The following is a 23,089-nucleotide window of genomic DNA, read 5'->3' as shown; positions in this document are numbered from 1 at the left end:
ATTAAATTGTGCATCTGATTCTCATAAATATACAGGGTGTTCCATTTAAATTAAACAAGTTATTATACGTTTAAAGTTAGTAATTATTTAAAATAAATTTTTAGACACTCTGTATAGAGGGTAGTTCTCCATCTCCAATATCAGTCGTACCAAAATCATGGCACGAATGGTTGTCGTCTCGGCGCACTCCAAAGAGGTGTACTGGTGTTTCACCATCTTCCCCACAGAATCTGCATTCGGGCCGTTTCTTCTTAGTTTCAATCTACTGAGGTGTTCATTGAGGAGACAGTGTCCTGTTGAAACCCCGTGACAACTGAAGATTGTTCTTACTCAGACCCAGGAAGATCTGTGATTTTTCTTGATCATAAGCCCTCAGAAACTTCTTCGAGTGTCCTAGACCATTGCAAGATTTCCATTCCAGGTTGCGGATGGAATCTTCCAAGTTCTTGAGTTCCGCCTTGAGTTGGTTACCACTTGGAAAGCAGAACGGTTCTGGGTCCAGTTAGTGTTCGCCCTTTCCTAGCTAGATTATTTGCTTTTCATTGCCTTCTATCCCTTGGTGAGCAGGGCACCCAGTGCAGGAGGACTTTGTTTTGGCTAATTTATTCAGCTTCTCTATGCATTCTTGACCAATTTCGAATTGATTGGATACTGAGTTGATCGCCTTTAATGCTGCTTCTGACTATCAGATAAGATGGCTATTTCTTTTTGTTTCCGATAGTTCCTATCTAAGATAAGTTGTACGCATCTCGATAGCGTAGATTTCGCCTGTAGGATACTAGGTAAGTGCCCATTGTCTGAGTAATTAGCTCTCGGCCCAAACACCTGATCCCTGTTCCTGTATTGGTCAGCTAATCAGTATACCAAGTTATGGTATGGTCTTTAACTGCTGGGCAAGCGTTTCGCTCTTCCAATCCTTCTTATTGCTCATCACTACATTGACATGTTTGTCAAAGTTGTACGTTCTGGCATATCGTCCATTGGGAGCTTGCAGAAGTGGCATTTCCTTTTGAGGGTGTTCCAAGCCCTGATCTGACAATTCTCCCAGCACACCTGTTAGTGACCATTCTAATCATTGTCGCATTGGCATATCTACCAATGACAATGCAGTGGTGTTAGATCTGTGAATGACCTCCATTGCTGCTGTTGGACAGGTTCTCATGGCTCCTGTGATGCACACACATGCTGGGGTCTCTGACTTGCATAGTTTAGCCTTTGCCGTCCGTTGCTTCTAGTTTTGTGTGTACCAGGCAACTGTCTAAGTAATCATGGGTCTTAATTTATCATGGTATACATCCAGCGCAAATGTTAGGGGAGCAGCCCCATCTATTTCCGGCCAGTCTTCTGCATATCAGTGAGAGCCTTTATGGCTTTGCTGGTAGTGTTCTTAATATGCCTGTTCCACAGGAGTTTACTGTCCAGGGTTATTCCCAGGTATTTAACTTCCTGGGTTAAGAGATAGGTAAAAAATGCATAATATAATTTGATAGACAATTAAATTGTGCATCTGATTCTCATAAAATATACAGGGTGTTCCATTTAAATTAAACAAGTTATTGCCGTTTAAAGCTAGTAATTATTTAAAATAAATTTTTAGACACTCTGTATAAGGTAGTAAAGTTTTTATTATTGCAACACAATAACTGATCAATAAATAAACTTCAGTAAATATTTAGTATTAAAAACTTTGATACCCTCGGAGAAATGAAGCCTTAAAATTTATACGGCAATTTCACAAAATTGAAAATATTTCAAAAACGGTAAGGTTTAAGTGTAATAAACCTTAATCAAATTTACCTTTATTTCAATCGTAGAAACTAAAAATGTAATAATATACAGGGTGTTCCATTTAAAAAAATATAACTTTGATATTTTTTATTTATTTGGGTCTGTATCTTGTAAAAATATTTTTAAATTGTAGCTCTAATACTCCTTCAACGAACCCAAAACTTACAATTTGTAAAAATCTAGTCGTTTATCTACAATACTCCGTGTCGTATGTGGTGAACAACCCTGTATTTAAAAAACCTACATAGGTGTTATAATTTCAACAAATCAAATTAATAGTATAATACATATTACATACAGAGTATTTCATTAATTTTAGTTAGAATTTGTGTATTAAAGACAGACAAAATGCTGTCAAAAAGTTATGAAAACGAAGACTATTTTAACATTGGTACTACAAAAGAACTAGAAAAAGCTACAAGATACTTTTAAATGTTAAAATAGTTATTTATGTATCAAAGTTTTTGTCCCGATGACCAGAGGAACAATATTTTCGTGGTATAATAACAAAAATTTTTAACAAATCCCTATTTTAATAATCACCTATTTAAATCTGTAGTACTACCAGGCAACGAAACCCTCTCTATCTCACTTTTAATAGCCTCAATAACCGAAATAGCAGGATCACTCGGTCTAAACCTTCCCTCAGCTAGAACATGATCCACGTTCACTCTTGGCAGGTTTTCAGAACTGCCCAAAGCACCACTGGACATTCTCCTAAGTCCAGAATCAATTCCTGGTGCTGTTGGTACTCTGCTGGAAGCATTGCTAGAAGCTGCGCTGGGTAGAATGGGTGCTGCGCTGACTGGTCGAATCAGAGGAGACGGAGCTGTGCTGCTCCAAGCGCAGCTGGGACCGGAAGAGTGTGGTTCTGGGTTTTTGGCTCCGGTAGTTTTCGGTCTGGGTCGTATTATAGGGTTGGATTCTGGTTCATCTGGTCTGTAATTCAAAAAATGAGGGATCTAAGTACCATACGATTGAAAAAAAACGGCGTCAAAGACGGCTGGGGAATGATAATCGATGATAATTTTGGCGAGGTCAAGCTCTGAGAGGTATGGAAATTTGGAAAAGTATAAATGAGATTAACCGTTTTAGATCAAACAAAAATATTTATGAAGAATGTATTTCTCTTAAAAAGTCAATAAAAAAAAAGTTTATTCCTTTTGTAAAGCCAATCCAAAGACATACTGTATACAGGGTGGCCCATCGAAATCGTTCCTCAAGGCATAACGGCCAGGGTATTTTTTTTTTTCAGAAAATTCAAAAACACGTCAATTTTGTTTGTGAGGAGGACAACTTTTGACGCAAAAATGATTGCAAAATCTTTAACCCTCTAAGCGGGGGTGTCATCCCCCAACTTTCTTCAAATGGGATTTCTATATTTCCCCGCTTCGTTTGTAAAAATCGGTCGAGTCATTTTGAAAATATGAAGGATTGAAATTTGAAAAGTACTTTTTGCAAAAAAACGCATAAATTGAATTAATTAAAAAAACTTAACTTGTTAATGAAGCAAATGCTGAAAATGTTGCCCGTCAACCTCCATACAGTAATACAAATTATTTTCAAACCACTCTCGAACATTCTGAAGAACTTGCGGGGTCACTTCGCGACCAACATCAATAATTCGTCTTCGCAGGTCTTCTAATGAGGCGGGTTAGGTTACTAGTGCTATACACTTTACTTTTTATGTGTCCCCATAGAAAAAAAGTGTAAAGGAGTCAAGTCGGGTGACCGGGGAGGCCACTGAATTGCACCCCTTCGTCCTATCCACCGACCGCGAAAGTTATTATTTAAATAATTACGCACATTTTGAGAGTGATGTGGAGGTGCACCGTCTAGTTGAAATATTAGTTTGGCTTCAACGTATCCAGGATTGTTCCAGGACTCTATGATGTCAGTTAGGGCTGGGTCGATAGTATTTTCCAGTAAATCCAAGTACATATCACCTGTTAGATTTCTAAGAAAAAAAGAGCCTACAATAGAATTTCCAAAAATACCAGCCCACACGTTCAATTTCTGAGGGTTTTGCGTGTGCACCTCGTGAAAAACCCTGGGGTTGTCCTCAGCCCAGTACCGACAGTTGTGCCGATTAACTACACCGTTCAAAAAGAAAGTACACTCATCCGAAAAACACACATTAAATAGGAAATTATCATTCGCCACTCGTTCACTCATAGTTTCACAAAATTGCAAGCGACGATCAAAATCGTCTTCGTTGAGTTCTTGTACCAACTGAATTTTGTACGGGTGGAACTTATTTCCACTTTTTCTGCATGTGAGTACATCATAATTGTTAAAAAGTTTAACAATATTGAGAAGAAGTTCAACGCACAAGTCACAGAACAGCTATCTAGCAACTACCGCACCTGATCGTCCAACGTTGTGGCAAGTGAAAAAATGCGTATAAACATCTAGAAACAATAAGAAAAAACAGCAAATTGGACGAAGGAATTTATCCTTATCATTTACCCTGATAAATGTTTAAAAAATCTTTTCAAATTTCAATCCTTCATATTTTCTCAATGACTCGACCGATTTTCAAAAACGAAGCGGGAAAGTATAGAGAATAGAAAGCCCTTTTCATTGCGGTACCACTTGATCCCCCTTCCCATTAGAAAAAAACTGGGGGTTGACACCCCCGCTTAGAGGGTTGAAGATTTTGCAATCATTTTTGGGACAAAAGTTGTCCCCCTCGCAAACAAAATCGACGTGTTTTTGAATGTTCTGAAAAAAAAAATTACTCTGGCTGTTATGCCTTGCGGAACGTTATCGATGGGCCACCCTGTATTTATTATTACAAATATATTAGCAGACCCGGCCAAGGTTTGCCGTGGCTAAGGTCAGTGATGGACAAGTACCCGGTATATTAAAATTTTGGTAAATACCCAAGTTTTTGCACTCGGTATATACCCAAAAGGTCAATAAATAGTATATTGAATCTGGGTAAATACCATTATACCCGGTATATACCCAATCATACCCACGTTTTTAATTTAAGGTATTCTATTAATTTTTAAAAACAATTTGTTGTTAAATTAAGATTATTGAATTACTAATATCGCTATTAAAAAATAGAGGTTGATGGTAGAAGGGTGAAAATTTAGGGATGTATGTATTTTTTAATGCCACATATAGCATAAAAATAAAAAATGTTGTCTAAAAAAAAATTGAGGTAGGTCACTATTATCACTTAGGGGTATAAAAATAGATAACAACCTATTCTCAGACCTACAGAATATACATATAAAATTACATCAAAATCGGTCAAGCTGTTTCGGAGAATTATGATAACAAAAACTGTGACACAAGAATTTTGGTGGGCCACTGAAAACTTACAATGGCTATAATTCTTAAACCAAAAAAGATATCAAAAAAATAAAAAATACCGTTTCTATAATATCGAGGGGGAATACATATGACGTATTTTTTGAACCACCCCGACCTACCCCTAAGGCGGCACCACAACTCACTTAAAACTCTTAAATGGCAACACCCCACTTGTGGCGCCTTTTTGGAAAGCCCATGAAAAATGCTAAACGATGATCATTAAGTTTTTAGGGTGAAATTGAAAAACTACCCCTTACACGAAAAATTAGGTGGACATTAATGAGAAAAGTGATTTTTTCAGCATAAGTTATAAATTGGGACCCAGCTAAATGAGGTTTTTTTCAAACCACCCCTAGGTGCCCCTCACTTCTAACCACAAGATAGCGATACCCCTCTTTAGAAAGCGTATAAAAAATGCTGAACGACTGTCATAAAAAAGAACGAAAAAAATAGAGCCTAAAAATAAAACAAAAATGTCAAAACGTGTCAAAATCAATAGAATGAATTATTTTTGTATCCATGAACCATTGCGAGAAAAAAAAGCTGGTACAAAGAAATTTATTATAACTCTTAATGAAGACCTCATACACTTTCAGCAAGATGGAGCCCCTTCGCATTATTCTCTGTCACAAGGCGGTGGTTGGATAAATATTATCCAACGCAATGGATTGGCAGAAGGGGTCTAATCGAGTGGCCGCCAAGGTCACCTGATCTCGCTCCTTTAGACTTTTCCTTGTGGGGTTACACTAAATTCATAGTCTACAAGACAAAACCAGGTTCGTTGCAAGAATTGCGGCAGAGGAGAACTAAAGCATGTCGAAATATTCCTAGAGAGACTTTCCAAAAAGTGAGAGAAGAATTTGAAAATCGTTTGTATTTTTATATGGAACAAAACGGCTGTCATTTTGAGCAATTATTAAGATAAATTATCATTTTAAATTTCTTTCAAATTGTCACACCTACATTTCTTGTCACTAACCAGTAATTAAGTTGAAGTCTGTATGACCATCGTTTAGCAATTTCAATTAGCTTTCCAAAGAAGTGTCACATGTGGGGTATCGCTATCTTGAGATTAGAAGTGAGGGGGTGCCACCTAGGGGTGGGTTTGGGTGGTTTGAAAAATACTTCATTTGTGTCATTTAGCCGGTCCCAATTTGTAACTTATGCTGAAAAAATCACCTTTTTCATTAATGTCCACCTAATTGTTCGTGTAAGGGTAGTTTTTCAATTTCACCCTAAAAACTTTATGATCATCATTTAGCATTTTTCATGAGCTTTCCAAAAAAACGCCACAAGTGGGGTGTTGCCATTTAAGATTTTCAAGTGAGTAGGGGTGCCACCTAAGGGGTAGGTCGTGGTGGTTCAAAAAATACGTCATATGTCTTCCCCCTCGATATTATAGAAACAGTATTTTTTATTTTTTTGATATCTTTTTTGGTTTAAAAATTATAGCCATTGTAAGTTTTCAGTGGTCCACCCTGTATATTAGATTATTTAATTGAATTTTATAAAAAAAACTACCTGGTTTCTATGGCTGAATGACTCTTAACTTCTATATTTATTGATGTGCTTCTGTTTTCGGCAGTCAATTTCACTGGGCTCCCTTTTCTGCTACTTCCAAAGAGGCTAAATGTGTCATCAAGTAAATCATGGAATCTTTTCCTCATCCTTGCTATATTTCCATTTGTTTGGCCATCCTTGAGATCACTAATTCCTTGATCCACACTTACACCTATATTAATTTTTAAATTTTATTTAATGGGTCTATTAATTCATTAGAAAATTTTAAAAGTGTTTTCAAAGCGTTACTGGCGTTACTTTATAAAATAACCTTCACCATTTTGTCAAAAAAATCAATATCACTCTTAATTTTAAAAGTCTATTATAGCGTGCTTTCGGGGAGCTCTAAGGGGTCGGCGAGGGGCATACCGCTGCCAAAAATGGTGTACAATATACAATAAAGACCAATTTTGGGAAAAAAGGACCAAAAATACCAAATTATTTCCAAAGTCTGTCTTAAGCAACATGTTTAAAAATGTGTTCGCTGGCATTGATTCTGGCTTATTCTCATCAGGTTCATTCTCGGGTTCATTTAGACAAACCATCATCGTTTCCTTAAGAGCTTTCGATATTTCTCCATTTTCCTTGAGAGTAGAATTTATTTTCTCTAATATCGAAATAAAGTTGGTTATAAGAGGTTGATTATACTAAAACTTTTCAATTTTTCTTTTATTCCTTTGCGACTGGCTGTATTTTGTAGACTTCCAAATTGAATTATTGCTTGTTGACGGTAAGGTTGAAGCGGCAGCTGATAATGGTAGTAAAGGGGTAACATCGGGGAGATAATTATTATTGCTTGTGGATGGTATGGCTAAAGTGACGGCTGATAAGGGTAGTTCCGAGGCTCGTTTAGTTGGGGGATAATTACGCAATCTAGTATTTTTACATTAGGATTTCTTTGATTACAGGGAGCTTCACATATTAGATTAAAGGTACAATTTTGCTACATGAGGGTATGCATGCCTCTGTAATTTCCACCAGCGGTTTGCCCCTCGGGGGTCGGGTAAAGCGGGTGTGTGGCCGAAGGAAATATATATTATTTTTCAGAAATCTGCCTAAGGCTTAGCCCGATCCTGTCGTGTAAAGCGACACCTAGAATTCGAAACACACGTGCTTTGATTAAGGCTTGATTAAGGTTTGCAGAGCTTCAGCATTTGCTATAAAATAGCGTGTTTGTTTCGTTTTGAAACAATTGTTTCAAAACCATATAAATTATATATCACTGTAATCACAAAACGTCAATCTCTTTCCGTATTGCAACGGAATGGTAAATTATGTCTTTGTTTTCGGGAAAATTTAATCCAAACATAAGGAATATTTTGTCGATGTTTGACCATCAAAATCTTAAAAATAACGAAGCTGTCTAAAAATGTGATACAATACGGATATAGTATAATCTTTTATCTTTAATTTCTTTCTTCATTTGTGTAAAAATACCTAGCCAGTTTTCCATAAAACGTTAAATGCCGAACGCTTATTTCGCTACTTTTTCGGACTAGTGAAATGGACTCTAAATTCTGACACGAGAGTTCTTCTAGATTTACTACCTCTGAACAAAACAAACTGTAAAATAAATAATAAATAAAACCAGCTCAGAAAAGCACAGAAACAGTAAAAAATTCATCAAATTCAAATGTCTCAATTAATACATGAATACACTGAATACACGAATAAACATTGTAGTTCTTCCTTAGTCTTTTTATTCAAAATGTAACGTTTTTAGTTCGTTACATGTCATTTTTATATATAATATATGATGTCTGGCCTATCATCACCGGATTCCGTATCGTTCAGGCCTGATAATTTATTTGGCACGCTTGGCGTAATTTTTACGTTCCCTAGTCGCCAACCCTGTTATCGTTTGACACAACCCTGTTATCGCTCTGAGGAGGCGCTGTCAACATCGCTTCTGTCAACTCTCTCCGTACTTAACCTCACTTTGTTTTGCCGCTCTGTTGTATCCCGGCTTTTAGAAATGGTGATTATTTAAATCTTGTTGTATAATTTGAATCAGCTGCTATTTCAAACCAACAGGTAAAGATGAGATATTATCCTTTTAGATTCGGTATTATTACTGCATATTTTTAGGGTAGAGTTTTGGATGTCCCAACTTAACTTGTATTTGTATTTTGCTGGCACGTTGGCGTCCCTTTTCTTTTGTCCTCCAGAATGTTACATGGAAGAAAGGACAGTTTTTTTGTTTATTATTGAGCCCTCGGAAGTAATTCGAGGTAGGTTTATTTTGTTTATTAGACCTTGTTTGGTTTTAAACAAGAGTTTCATATTTTTAGGGTCCAAGGTAAGGACTATTTACAAAGTACGGGCATTATCCAAGGTCCTAGTAGTATCTAAGGTACGGGTAGTGTTCCCCTGTACCGTTGTCTTATGGACGGACTGTGTCCAAGGTTATGGTCCAGGTTACGGACATTATCCAAGGTCCTAGTAGTGCTCCAAGGTACGGGTAGTGTCCCCATATTGCCACAGTATGGATACAGCGTAAGCCCCGTGCTGCTTCGCTCCCATTTCTAAGCCTAGTCAGTAGCTACGGCTGTATTGATTCATGGTGACCTCATTCTGGCTTCTTTTGTTGTTTTGGCCAACAGTATTTTGCCTATTTTGCCCTACCTCACGCTGCTACTCTTCGAAACAGGATTGCCTCAAAAACAGCGAAGTGTAGATTTAGGTTCTGGTTTTCAGTCGATTTTCAGTCTTAACTTATTAACGTACATTTTAAATAATATCGTACAGACTATATTTAGTGGTTAGATTATTAAGAACATTTATGTCGATTTAGTAGTTAGAATATGATTTAGATTTTAGGTTTCATTACATTACGCCTTGTAATAGTATTACTTTTTTATAGATATTATTATTGCACTAACATCATATAAAATATATCAAATTAATTAAAGTAATGCTACATTTCATATATTATCTTAAACTTTACATGTCTTGTATTTTATCATAGTTGTTTTCATAGATATTTAGTACAATTCTTAACACCACTTTCGTTGACATATAATCACTATAATAATTATTAAAATTGTACAATGCTATTTACCATCACAGTCCATCTTGAATAAATATAGTCATTAGATTTAAGTAATATACAACTGTGTTTTCTTTCTCTGTACATGCCTGGCGCCCAATATCTATATTTTTTTTGTTTATTGTTATTGATTAGTTTTCTCTCTAGTGAAATACCTTATCCACGACTGCTCTCCGATGAAAAGCTGCCGTTCGCAGTGGTAGTTGTTATAAAAAACGCTACAAAAATATCAGGGGATAATTCTCATTATATTTATCCCTTACATTGTTTAGAAAACTGACAATTCGACATATTATTATACAGGGTGTCCCAGAAATAAGTGCAAATATTTTAACTGGTAGTATAGTTCAACCCCAGAAACTTGAAAGGCCTATGAGGTTGTTTTGCGAAAAAAAAATTGAAAATTCGAAATTTTTTGAAAAATTTTTTGGAATTTTTTTTAGGTTTTAGTTAAAAAACATAATTTCTTGATAATATGGCAACATAGGTATTAGATTAAATTTACAAGAAAGAAAATCCAGAAAAGATCCAGTGGTTCTCAAAATTTTAGCAAAAAATCATTTTTTTTTGGAAATTTTCAAAGTAAAATAACTCCGTTATTTTGTATTTATTTGAAAAACGATAAAGAGAAAATATGTTTCTTTTATCGAGATCTACTACCCCTTAAAATATTTGCACTTATTTCTGGGACACCCTGTATAAATACATTACAACAAGAAGATTATTATACATGCAACAAGAAGTTTCTTACCATGCTTTAATCTTTCACAATGCATATTCCACACAGCAGGCCCAATAACTCCTGGATCCTCCACTGTACCTACACTACCATGCCTAACCATATACTCAGATCCATATCTCCTCTCATTTGAGTACTCCACCTCATCATTGGGCATATCCAGATGCGTCACACTAACAGGCTCCAGTACTTTCGCAAGAGGCTCGGGCATATTTGTCCTTTAAACGATGAGTAAGTGTTTAACACAGTTGAACAATAAAAAGAATTGGAAAAAAGAAACGTTTGCTCAGCAAGTAAAAACCCATACCATAAGGTGGTATAATGATGCTTCAAAAATTTAGCCTTGGTGAAACTTTTAAATTGTTTCTTTTTTTCATTTAGGCCTTCGTTTTTCGTTAAATGAAAGTTATATTAAAAAAAGTCTATTTTTAAACCAAATTTTCTCATGATTGAAATGAGTTATTCATGTTTTAAAGTTTTTTTTGGTCATAAGCGCTAATGGAAATGTTTTTTTGTAAATAATTATAAAAAATTACTCCCTACGAAGACTTTATTGTGTACTGGACCAAAAAATAAGTATTTGTTTTCTCTATACGGTGGTATTAATATATCGATTTTTGATGATAGTGCCCTTTTACCCGGTCTAATTTTGTACTACTTTCGGAATAAGGGTCTCCATATCATGTACTGTACTTCCATCCCTGAAAAATTCAGCTTGTGACACCGAAGTGAGACGTAAAGTCAAAATAAGCTTTTAATCTACCTACATCATAGGTAGGTGTAGATACTCTAGGTATATTCTACCTAGACAGTAGCTGACAGTAGTAATTAATTTGTTATCCGATAAGTAGTTGTCGTTATATAAGTTTAATAATCTTATACCTCCTATAACGGTAGGTTTTAGAATTTTTCCTGATTGGTTTGTTAAACAAAAATATACTGGGCATATAAATGTCTAACACAATACATGTATTGAATGTACTTATTTTAACCAATGCATTGTTTTGTTTTTTTAATCTCACAAATAAGAAATGTTTTATAGTTTTTATTATAAAAAACAGTGATTATACAATTTATTTGCACCCCTTACACTGCTTTCTGTAAGGGGTGTAACCAGGAGTATATTTCGTAACCTCTTACGATATAAGAGGGCACAAAGTGTTTTATTACTTAATGCTTAGATTAAAATTTAATAATATATTTGTACATAAAATAAAATAGACTAGAAAGTCAATTAATTAATATTGATGTACAATACCTACCTACCACACAATACCTCCAGAAATAAATTATTTGTCATTGTCAGTGGTGTGTCAGTTAGATTATATATTAAGTTTTTAGATATTTTAGGAGTGAGTTCATACCGCCAGCTTTAGATACAAAAATATTAGCACAAAGGTTCGTTTAAACGACATTAGTGAATTAGCTACACAAAGCAATTTTAGGAAATTCATCCTCTGAGAGAGTAATATTATGCCGGAATAGTTTGTTGTATGAAAATTCCTTACTATTTGGTCTAGAAGAATGAAATCCTACAAAAAGAATTAGAAGAAATTTTTGAAATTCATCAACCAAATGGATAAAGTTAGTAAAAATTTATATAAAACTTGGTGACCTCTGGATTATACACATTAAAATTGGCACAAAGATAAAGCGAATTTATGAAATTTATACACTTAGAGAGTAGAATAGTGAACGAAAGTTTGCTGTACGAAAATGCAATACTATAACATTGTAAACCAGACAGTATAAAATTTTATGCAAGGGTTTATTTAGTGACATCTTAACGAAATATATCTTCCTCAATTATCCTTCAAAGTATAAAATATAACCTATATAGAGAGTATTAGTGCTCTTAATAAATAAAAAAAAGATGAAAAATAAAAAACATCTATGCTCACTAGCTCTCTATAACGAACGAGGAACGATTCGAGGTGTAACGCGAACGTAGTCGCGGGAAAAAGCTAGTAATTTATTAAATTATTTTATTTAACTGATTAATTTTCATTGAAAAGGAATTTTTGTAATTCGCCACTATATTAGTTAAAAACTAAGAAACTCATATCAAATTTAAGTTTTGCGATTTTGACTTATACTTTTTACAAAATCTGAACACATTTAAAAAAAAAAAAGTTTTTGATAATATTTGTGTAGATTGACTACAAGTTGTATAACATAAATTTCTACGACCGGTCTACCTAGTGGTCTGCAGCATCGCCTTGTGGTGCAAACGTGGGCCTGTTAATCTGTGACGTGACGCACAACAGCCAAGAAAAACAGCAGCGTGGCTAAGAATTTAGTAATTTAAAAAAAATGTCTTTTAGATACAGTAGTAGGTATTAAAAAGTTTTGTGTTTAAATGGGGTTTGCCTTTAACAGTTAAAAAATTATATCGTAAAGTGTAACTTTCCGTAAGAATTCTTTATCTGTCATCGATCATGATCTGTCATCATGTTAACCTGATGTTTTATATGTTATTTTGTTTTTTTGCTTGTTTGTTTTACGGATAGGTGCGATCGCATAATTATTATTGATAATGTTTTTATTTAATGTTAACATTACTACTATTTCAGTGAATCTTTAAATCTGTTGTTTTTTGTTAAGTTCGTTATTTAAACATATGTATGTAATACACTCATATTAACACTAATCATATTTTTACGTTTTTATTCATCATTTTCAATGCCCCCCGGTTGCATCTTTGTAAAGGACTGTGAATTTTTTCTTATAGGTTTTCTTACCTTGGGAAACTTCTAACGCTAGGCATAGAGAGATAACTCTTAGGACTCATAACTCCAGGATCCATATTTTCTTCAAAATCAGGAGATTCGTCTTTTCTGGAAGTACCGCTATCTGAATCAAACACCTCTGGAGGGAACTTCCTCATGGACATGTTCAATGGAACGGTTTTGTTCAAGGCTGCTCTTGGTCTAGTTGGTTTTCTTGGTGTTTTTCGCTTTTTTGATAGGGACATTAGTGGAGAAATATCCAGGGAACTTGAGCTAATCAACAGAAAAAATATGCTTTAGTATACAAGACTTATATATAACCAGTTACGATAACCTGTAGTTCCGGAATCGTTTTAAAAAAGGTAAGACAAAGTTACGAATTTTATTTGTCACTTCTCAAAAGTTAAAGTCAAAAAAAGTAGCAGTGGCAACATTGCGACGTGGATTCGTCAAAAATTTTGATGACATTCACAACTTCTATTGATTTTCCTATATGTCCATTATTAAATGGATATTGAGGTGAGATCAAATATTTGTTGGATTTACCTAGATGATGTAACACTAGCTGAACTGGCAACCCTCAAAACCAATCCCGCATTAGTGTGTTGATTGTCAAAATTAATATAGGTGGGAGAATCTTTATTTCTTTCTTGGGTAATACTGTCGCCATCTTGAACCAAGCCTTTGTTTTCTGGTCCCACTCCTCTTTCAAAAATGTGTCTCCTAAATACATTATCATCTAAGTGTTTTTATTTTTTTCAACTTTCTGCATTAGTATGTGTTGGAGGCAGATGCCGAATTCGGCCTATGTCCGAAATAATTACACATATGGCAATTTGTCCATGCTAAACTTGCCAGATGCGTGCAACTTCGTGGTATATTCGTGGTTCGATAAATAATCTTTATATAACTTCTTTGCGGAGGGGGTTAATTTTTTTTGGTATAATATTACAACAAAAGATTAACACCCTCCGCATAGAAGTTGAAACCAATGCCATCAATACTCTTCCGCGTAACTTTGTGGATATAGGTAGGTATACAGGGTGTTTCAAAACAAATGCGAAAAACTTCAGGGGGTGATTTCTTGTTCAAAATAAAGGGTAGTTTGCTTCATAAACGTTGGGTCAAAAGTCAACCATTAGGGAGATATCGCGGTACAAAGATGGCGGAAAAATAATGTTCTTATTTTTTATCTTGAAAACGAAAAGAGATGGACTAATGAAATTTTATGGAAGCATTACTGTTATGAAAACACACTTTCTGGTAATTTTTCACTTTTTAAAATGAGTGGAAGGGGTTGAAACCAAACTACCCATATCATTCTTGTTAACGAAATTTAAGAAAAATCTTATCAAACACATGCAAAAAATTAATTTGGATAGTTTAGTTTGTTTAGAATTTTTTTAACTCTTGTATTTTTTATAAAACTCACCGATTTGAATTAAAAATAAAATGTAAAGCATTACATGTCAGGACTAAAAATATTTTAGATTAAGAATCTAGTGATAATAATGATAATAATAATAATCTAGATAATAACGTATTGCAGTAGGGTAATGTCAAATAAAACAATATTAGGAAACATCTAAAAAAGTGACAGCGGCCAAGACTAGATTTTTTCCTAAAAAATTACAGCTGCCCACTAGACTCTTTATCTAAAAATGTTTTTGTCCTGACATGTAATGCTTACATTTTATTTTTAATTTCAAATTGGTGAGCTTTATCCTAAAACACAAGAGATAAAAAAGTTTCTAAATAAACTAAACTATCAAAATTAATTTTTTTCATGTGTTTGACAAGATTTTCTTTAAATTTCATTAAGAACAAGAATGATAGGGGTAGTTTATTTCAACCCCTTCCACTCATTTTAAAAAAGTGAAAAAATTACCAGAAAGTGTGTTTTCATAACAGTAATGCTTCCGTAAAATTTCATTAGTCTATCTCTTTTCGTTTTCAAGATAAAAAATAAAAACATTATTTTTCCGCCATCTTTGTACCGCGACATCTTCCTAATGGTTGACTTTTGACCCAACGTTTATAAAGCAAACACCCTTTATTTTGAACAAGGAATCACCCCCTGAAGTTTTTCGCATTTGTTTTGAAACACCCTGTATATTTAATTATAATCGCCATATGTCTAATTATTTTGGACATACGCCGAATTCAGTATCTGCTTCCAACATATATACCGTATCTTGGAAAAAAACAGCGTCAAAGACGGCTGGGGAGTGACAATCGATGATAATTTTAGCGAGGTCAGTATCTAATCTAAAATCATTTTAACTCAATATAAAAATTAGTTACAACCTTCTTAAGATCACCTGGCAATAAGCGCCATTAAAAAATAAAGAAGAGTAAGGGCCAAGTAATATCATCTAGGGCTTAACCTCGCCAAAATTATCATTCATTTTCATTCCCCAGCGTTCTTTGACGGCGTTTTTTTTCGATCGTATGGTACTTTCTTTACTCGATTATTTTTATTATTACTTGACATATTTTGTCGGTTTTACATCTGTAATAGTTGTTCTTTTGTTCAACAACAAAAAAAAACTACTATGTAGTTTGGACCAGGGGGATGACAGTAAACCGGAAAATTGGAAACAGTTGTGGCGCGGTTCTACCCAGGCAGAAAGCATGGCCTTCTAGACTGTCCTAGACAAAAATCTGAATATTTCTGTCAATTTCTGCTACGGAACATTTTTATGCACGTCGGCGTCCTGTTCTTTTGTCTTTTGTCTGTGTGTCAGCGTCAGCTCCCGAGGCCTCTGGCAAGGTCGGGCGCCATTTTAATTTTTGCCGTTTAGATTTGATTGGAAGTTTGTTTCTGATATTTCGGCTGAAATTTATAAGTACAAAGATGTTTTTTTGATATAAAGTTCCTTGTTAACACTTTAATAAAGTATATATGATATTAATTACATGAAGAAAATGATGAAATCGACGTTTCTGCGTGTAGTAGGTATGGGCCATATTATATATGTAAAAATAGGTAATATATTAACTGTTTTTATATTTTTTTAACTTTAAACCCAAGGATCTTGGGATATTTTGCCAAGGATTTTTCCGTATCTCTACTTTAAAGACTGATCGGTGATTTTGAGCAATTGAAAGCAAGTTATACAAGGTAAATTATGATTATTGAACTATTATTAGCCTACATTAATTTTCTACAAGATGAACAGGAATGCGTAATTACATATCACATAGGTACCTATTATGTATTTTCATAGCAATAATGCTATAAATCTATGTATGTAGATTATTTTTAAAATACAAATGTGGTGTATATGTATTATATTTTTTATTCATTTTATTTTCATTCAAGTCCTGTTTGATTTAATTCACAAAAGTCTTATGTACCTATATTTATGTTTTTTACATATTTTTTTTGATTCCATGTTTTGTGTGGGTTCCGGTTGCCTTTTTCCTGCTTCCAGTTATTTAGTTTTATGCCCGTGAAGCTGTGAAAACATTTATTTATCTTCAAGTTTCTGTAAGTCAATGCACTGTTACTTTACTAATTCACTTTAACACAGCATCTCTGATATTATTTAAATATTTGATATTGATACAGTAGTTTATTGGATTATAGCTCTTTAATTGTGTTGATTTGCATATTTACATTGTTCTAAATTCCAAATAAATATTTTTGAGTAATTTTGTTGTATTATTTACTACTAGAAAGAGTAAAAAAGTATATTAACCCTCATTTAAACCTCCTGAACAGCCCGCCATTAAAAACCGGAAACGGAAATAAATTTCATAAAATTGAAATTGTCATGTCTATGTCATGTCAAATGTCCCAGCCGCCATATCTGAAAATTAGTTACCCAGGCAGCCACGCTGTTTCCATAATTTAACATTGACTTGACACTTCTTCTTGTATTTATTATTTTATGGTTTGGACTATATCAAATACAAAAATTCAAGTAAATGAAATAATATAGGTAATGCAGAATGTTTTATAAAAAAAAACTAATGACATGAAAAACTTCTTCCAGTATGTTTTTACCTGTTGTCTATTCCCAAAGCACTAGTTTTTGGTGAGGTAACATTTCTTTTTGCGAAACCCAAAATTAGAAAAGCCAAAACCAACAGTAAAAGCAGTATGCCCATGATAGATGCTCCTATAACAAACCAGGTGTTTCTGGCTCCAGACAGGCTCATTGGTTCAGAAGCCTTCAAATATGCTAAAAGTTTAAATAAAGATCACCATTTTTTGTGTACATAATAGAGATTAGTAAAGTCTGTCCAACGATTTAGGGAAGATTTTGACAGACCACATCCAAAAAATGATATGTAATGAGTCTCCCTTGGATAGACTATAATCATATTATTCTTACGTTCAGCTTTTATAAGAAATGGGTAGCCCAAAGCTTTTTGAACCTCGTCATCAGTAACTAACTTCATGTCATTGGCTGCAGTGTAGGCATCTACCGGTTTTCCAAGTACTTCCACGTGATACAGTACTTCGATTTTGTCATCACCATTTAGTTTCTGTTTGTCTATTTTGTGAATGTGAACGTTCACAGGTTGGTCAATTGGAGCTCGCTTCTGACGATTTGGTGCCAGTCCCAGATGCTGATCTTGCTGTCTATTTTATAAAAATTATATTTTAGTAAAATACTATGAAATAAACTATTCTAAATTATTATAGTATAAAAATAAAGGGGGGTACTTCGATATCAAGAATAACAGATTATTTTGTTAAATCAGCACCTAGTTTAGTGTTAAGAGGGTATAGACTAATCCTAGTGTTGTAACTAATTTCCAAACGAGCCTCGGAAATATTGGGAATATTGGAAATATTTTTAAAAATACTTAAATCTTGCCATTAACGATTCAAACCCGATGTTTATTAATATATCTTTCATATTTTGTAACCCTATAAATATTAAACTTACTATAGAACAGTTTTACAAACATATAATATGGTGAATATATCGAGTTTGAGGATTCACCAACTTATTTGCAACCTCGCATTTCTACGGGGAAGACCCGAGCTCGTAAGTCGTAGCGTAGTAAAAACTCGCTGGTCTTCAATTTTGACCAATTTAAAAATATATATGTATACAATACTAGGCTCAGTTTACAAGGAATTGCAGTTAGTCAAGAAGCAACACAAATGATTGATAAAAATGTTAAGCAGTGGATATTAGATGACGAAGTATTTTGGGCCCAAATTTCCAACGTATTTAATATTTTTGAACCTATTAGCAAATGTTTAAATATTGTAGAAGGAAATTATAGCACTATTCATTTTGCTGTAAAAGCATTTTGTGATATTAGAAGGGTAATTCAGAATAATCTTGCATTGTCCTCACTTGACGACAAAGAAAAATCCGAATTGTTGGAGTTTGTTGACAAAAGAAAAAAATTTGCTATTAAACCCATTCATTATGCTGCAGAATTACTAAATCCAAAATCACAAGATTCTGAACTTGATGAAACTCAAATTATTTCTGCCATAGAATGCATATACTTAATATATCAAAAAATAAACTCAATATAAAGGAGCAAGAAATAATAGATGAAATAGCAGATTACCGTTGTAGAAGTGGCAAGTTATTTGGAAATAACTTCATATGGAGAAGTAGTTTTGATAGCCCAGTCTCCTGGTGGAAAGGACTGTGTTCTTCATCTTCATTATCACAAGTAGCTTCACGAATGTTGATGATGCCAGCATCTTCGCCTGCCACGGAAGGCAGTTTTAGCGTTTATAGTCATATTCATTCAAAAAAGAGAAACAGGCTTACTAATGATAGAGCCGCTAAGTTACTCTATGTATCCCACAATGAAAACTTGCTGAAGAAAATAGGAAACGGCAATAGATCAATATTTATTTCCGATACTATTGAAGATTTTGAGGAAGTAGACTGGCAAGAAGATGTTACTGAGTGTGATGCTGATGACAGTAATAAAGATATGCCTCTTGCTCGACTGGTGTGTCAAAAATCATTTTTTTTTTGTACAAATTTAACCTTAATTTATTTTTTAATTTGAAGAATAACTCTTTATTTGTGTTTATGTATAAGCATTTTGTGTTTTGCGATGTTTTGTTATGATTTTTATAAATATTTCAGTTTTTCTTATTTTTTAAAATATTTCATATATTTCCAATATTTCCATATATTTACAATGTTTCAGGAAATATTTCCGAAAATATATTTCTGGAAATTTTATATCACTAACTAATCCACAAGAAATCAGATTGAAAAAAAAATAATTAAAAAAAAATATTTCAGAACAATTATGCAAAAAATAATTAGTTTATTTTTTCTATAATAACTTGTTATACAGGGTGAGTTTTCTACGATGTTTCCTATGGGTATCTCGGAAACTACTGGAGATAGAGAGTCGATTAAATGGGGAAAGAATTGCAGTTTTGTGGGGTCATAAATATGCGTCTTTCAGATTTTTGAAAAAGCTCATGGCTTACAAGATTTTACAAATTTTGGTTATTTTAAAAATTGTCCCTAATTCCATTATAATCTATTTTAGACCAAAAGTTTTCAGATAAAAGTTGTAGATAATTATATCCCTAATGAGTTATTGTTACTCGATTTTTTCTATAGCCTGTCATTTTTGACATATGACACAAACATATGTTTTTTTAAAGGGAAACCATAGTTGGCCATGACTTCATAAATTCTTTCCCCATTTAATCGACTCTCTATCTCCAGTAGTTTCCGAGATGCCCTTAGATAACATCATAAGAAACTCACCCTGTATAATCTACTAATATTATATAATTATATATTTTTCCGCAACTTCTTCAAACTTTTTAGTTCAACACAAGTATGTCTAACCATCAAAATTATTTAATGTTGTATGACGTCTCCCTTCGCAGAAATAAATAAAAATTCAAGGTAAAAACAATTTAAATATAAATATTGCCATGCAAATCTTATCTAACTAGAACATCTTGGTTAGACGTTTGTCTCATCAACTCTGTTACGTATATTTACCAACACAATATTGACATCAGTGATCACAATTTCTTTATTATGCTTTCGTGTTATATTTACAAGAATTATATTTATTTCATTTTGGATTTAAACGTACACAATTTCTAATCCATATAGTACATATGCACATTATTATATTTTTAAAATCCCGAAATAATTCGTTTTTATATCAAATGCAGGGATTGGAAAGAAATAAGGAATTTTCATTGTTTTTGATACATTCTGTGGAGTGAGCAATTGATAAGTGAAAATATATTTTATGACAGTTATTTTTAGCGATGGGAACTATCGAATGAATTAGACTATCGAATGGTTACTGAATGAATGATTTCAACTATCGAATGGTTTTATTCGAATAAAATCATTAATTCATTTGTATACTAAAGCATAAGTGACATCCTCGCCTTGCGACTAAATGGTTATCGTTGAGCCACGAGCCACGACTATCGAATGTTTTTGATAAATGAAATTTAGTATTCGTTTGATTTTTGTGTGCGTCAGTGCATTATTAGTTCTTCCAAATTTTTATAACTTCGCCTTGTAAATACTATGCTATTTTTGCGTTTATTAAAATATTTAAAATACTAAAATAGTAGGTTTTTTTTAATTGAGTGTGCGAAGTGGTCAAAATTTTTCCGAAAATTTGTGTGATTTTCCGTAGCCCGATCTTTCAATTATTTAATTTTATATGGTATATTATGGTTAGGTTAGATTGCATTTTTTTAATGGGAAATTTTGAGAAGTAACAATTTTTAAGAGAGATGAGATGAACTTAATAATCATATTTAAGTAATGTGGTTAAGTAAATGGGGTTATTGAACTCAAATTTGGGGTGAGAAAATTAAATTGAAAGTTTTACACGTGCCAATTTCAAAAAAAAGTTAACAATGTTTGTATTTTGTTTATGCTAATTCTCTTACATGTAGTTTTTTGCGAAGAAATATTTCATTTATTTTTTAAAGTAAATGCCAGTAAAAGTAAATATTATTTTTAAATAGTAATATAAAATAATAAAAAGTAATATAAATAATTTTGATTTCTAATTTTTTATTTATATTTTCCTTCCATTACACGGCATTAGTAAATTAATAAATGTTTATATTTCATGATTTTAAAATTTGTTGTTAATATAACAAATTAGTTCTGCAACTATTATTATTTAATAAACCAACGTTGCCATTTAGAGACTATATTATTTTTAGATAGGATAATAATAAATAATATAAATACTTTTGACTTCTATTTGTTGTTTATATTTTGCTACTACTTAAAAAAAAATGTTTATATTATTAAATGATTTTAAATTTTGTTGTTAATAGGTATAACAAATTATTACTGTTATTATTTATTAAACCAGTCTTTGCTTAAAAACATTAAAAATAATTTTTCTACATCCAAAATAAAAAGTATTATTGTAGTGTAATAACAGAATATTAATAAAAAAAATGCAAAACATTAGACATACTATCCCTAACTAACTAATGCTAAAGAATAATATTCTTTGCTAATACCAACTAATACGAATATATGGCAACAGCGCCCTTCATAATGTATTTTCTGTGTAAATACTAGCACCTCAATAAAAAAAATAATGTGTCCTTATCTTTATTTGACTCCGCAAAAAATCAAAGATGCCGGCTTCTTTCATAGCATTGCCACCGACCGCTGTCGGGTTTCTAGGAAAGAAACCTACGTCGCCGGACGACAACTAAAATCCAGTTATATTTCATTAAAATCGATCCTGACGAATAAATGAATTTGATAAATGAATGAATTTTATAAATGAATGGTTTTTGTTGCCGAATTACTAGAATACAATATTTCAAGGCAGATGACGCATCTATTCGATAATTTTTATTCGAATAGTTTTCGACGAATGTTTTCTTACTAGCTATCGAATTATTCGAATGAATTGCAACTATCGAATGTTTCGATAGTATTCATTCGATAGTTCCCACTACTAGTTATTTTTACCTTTGAAATGCTACTTTGTACAGCTTGGCCAGACTATTTTTGAGATCAACGATCGCAGGATCCTTCCCATCACTTCTCAGCACTGTGACCAGCCAAAATTGTCTTCCAGCATCCAGGAAATCGTCATCAGATCCATCATGATCATGATTTCTTCCTGATTTTCCATCATTACCTTCATTCTGGGTCGGTGTTGGATTTATTTCATTAGATGGAGGTTCGGGAATATCACAGTCGTTGGTGCAAAGTGCTTTTGGAGTTGTAGACTGAGAAAAAAACGAAATTTTGGTGATATTGTATAATCAAAGGATGTTAAAATGATTTATTTACTACACAACATAAAAAAATCATCACAATGAATCCCACTTTCATCAAAAAGTACGTACTTACAATTGTTATTCTTTCGTCTTAATGTGTGAATTTTCAAGACCAGTAAAACGTGAATGATTTCTGTCAATTTTAAACTTTTTATTGGTATTTCGAGTTTATGTAACAAAAAAAAAGCAAAAATGTCAAAAAGTGAATTGCAAAGACTATTTTAACATTTTTATCCCAGCAGAACTGAGAAGAAGCCGAAGAATAAGTAGAAGCAAGAGAAACTTTCAAAACAAATAAACAAATAAATTTGGACCACGGCAAACGTCAGAATATCGACAAATCAATGCACAGACAAATTCAATATCGATCGAGGGGTAAGACAAGGCGACACACTGTCCCCTAAACTATTCGTTGCTGTGCTAGAAAGTATGTTAAAAATGATAAACTGGGGATTCAACAGGAATTAACATCGATGGCAAATTGACAAATCATCTCTGTTTTACAGATGATATTATTTTAGTAACAGACAACATACAGGAGGCACAGAATATGCTGGATATGCTGAATGATGCTTTGAAAAAAGTGGGTTTGAAAATTTACTTATCCACAATATACATGACAACCCTAGTACTTAATGGAA

General features: G+C 33.2%; 1 protein-coding gene across 5 annotated transcripts in view; it reads right to left on the bottom strand.

The window, feature by feature from the left end:
* Window positions 1-2,037: 2,037 nt before the first annotated feature.
* The window catches only part of LOC115890385, a 44,852-nt gene continuing 23,800 nt past the window's right edge, over window positions 2,038-23,089 (bottom strand). For all 5 annotated transcript variants that reach the window (XM_030910604.1, XM_030910603.1, XM_030910602.1 and 2 more), the window contains exons 4-11: window positions 22,135-22,397; window positions 17,536-17,786; window positions 17,205-17,382; window positions 13,739-13,915; window positions 13,205-13,465; window positions 10,476-10,681; window positions 6,637-6,847; window positions 2,038-2,727 (exon numbers count right to left, since the gene is read on the bottom strand). In XM_030910604.1, coding sequence (XP_030766464.1) covers window positions 2,328-2,727; window positions 6,637-6,847; window positions 10,476-10,681; window positions 13,205-13,465; window positions 13,739-13,915; window positions 17,205-17,382; window positions 17,536-17,786; window positions 22,135-22,397 — 1,947 coding nt within the window. In that variant the 3' untranslated portion in view covers window positions 2,038-2,327. The remainder of the gene's footprint in view (window positions 2,728-6,636; window positions 6,848-10,475; window positions 10,682-13,204; window positions 13,466-13,738; window positions 13,916-17,204; window positions 17,383-17,535; window positions 17,787-22,134; window positions 22,398-23,089) is intronic.

Source organism: Sitophilus oryzae, unplaced genomic scaffold, assembly GCF_002938485.1.
Source record: "Sitophilus oryzae breed Bouriz unplaced genomic scaffold, Soryzae_2.0 scaffold_863_pilon_pilon, whole genome shotgun sequence".
Classification (NCBI taxonomy): Eukaryota; Metazoa; Arthropoda; class Insecta; order Coleoptera; family Curculionidae; genus Sitophilus; species Sitophilus oryzae.
The sequence above is the reverse complement of the archived record's forward strand: the minus strand, read 5'-3'. Positions and strand labels throughout refer to the sequence as shown.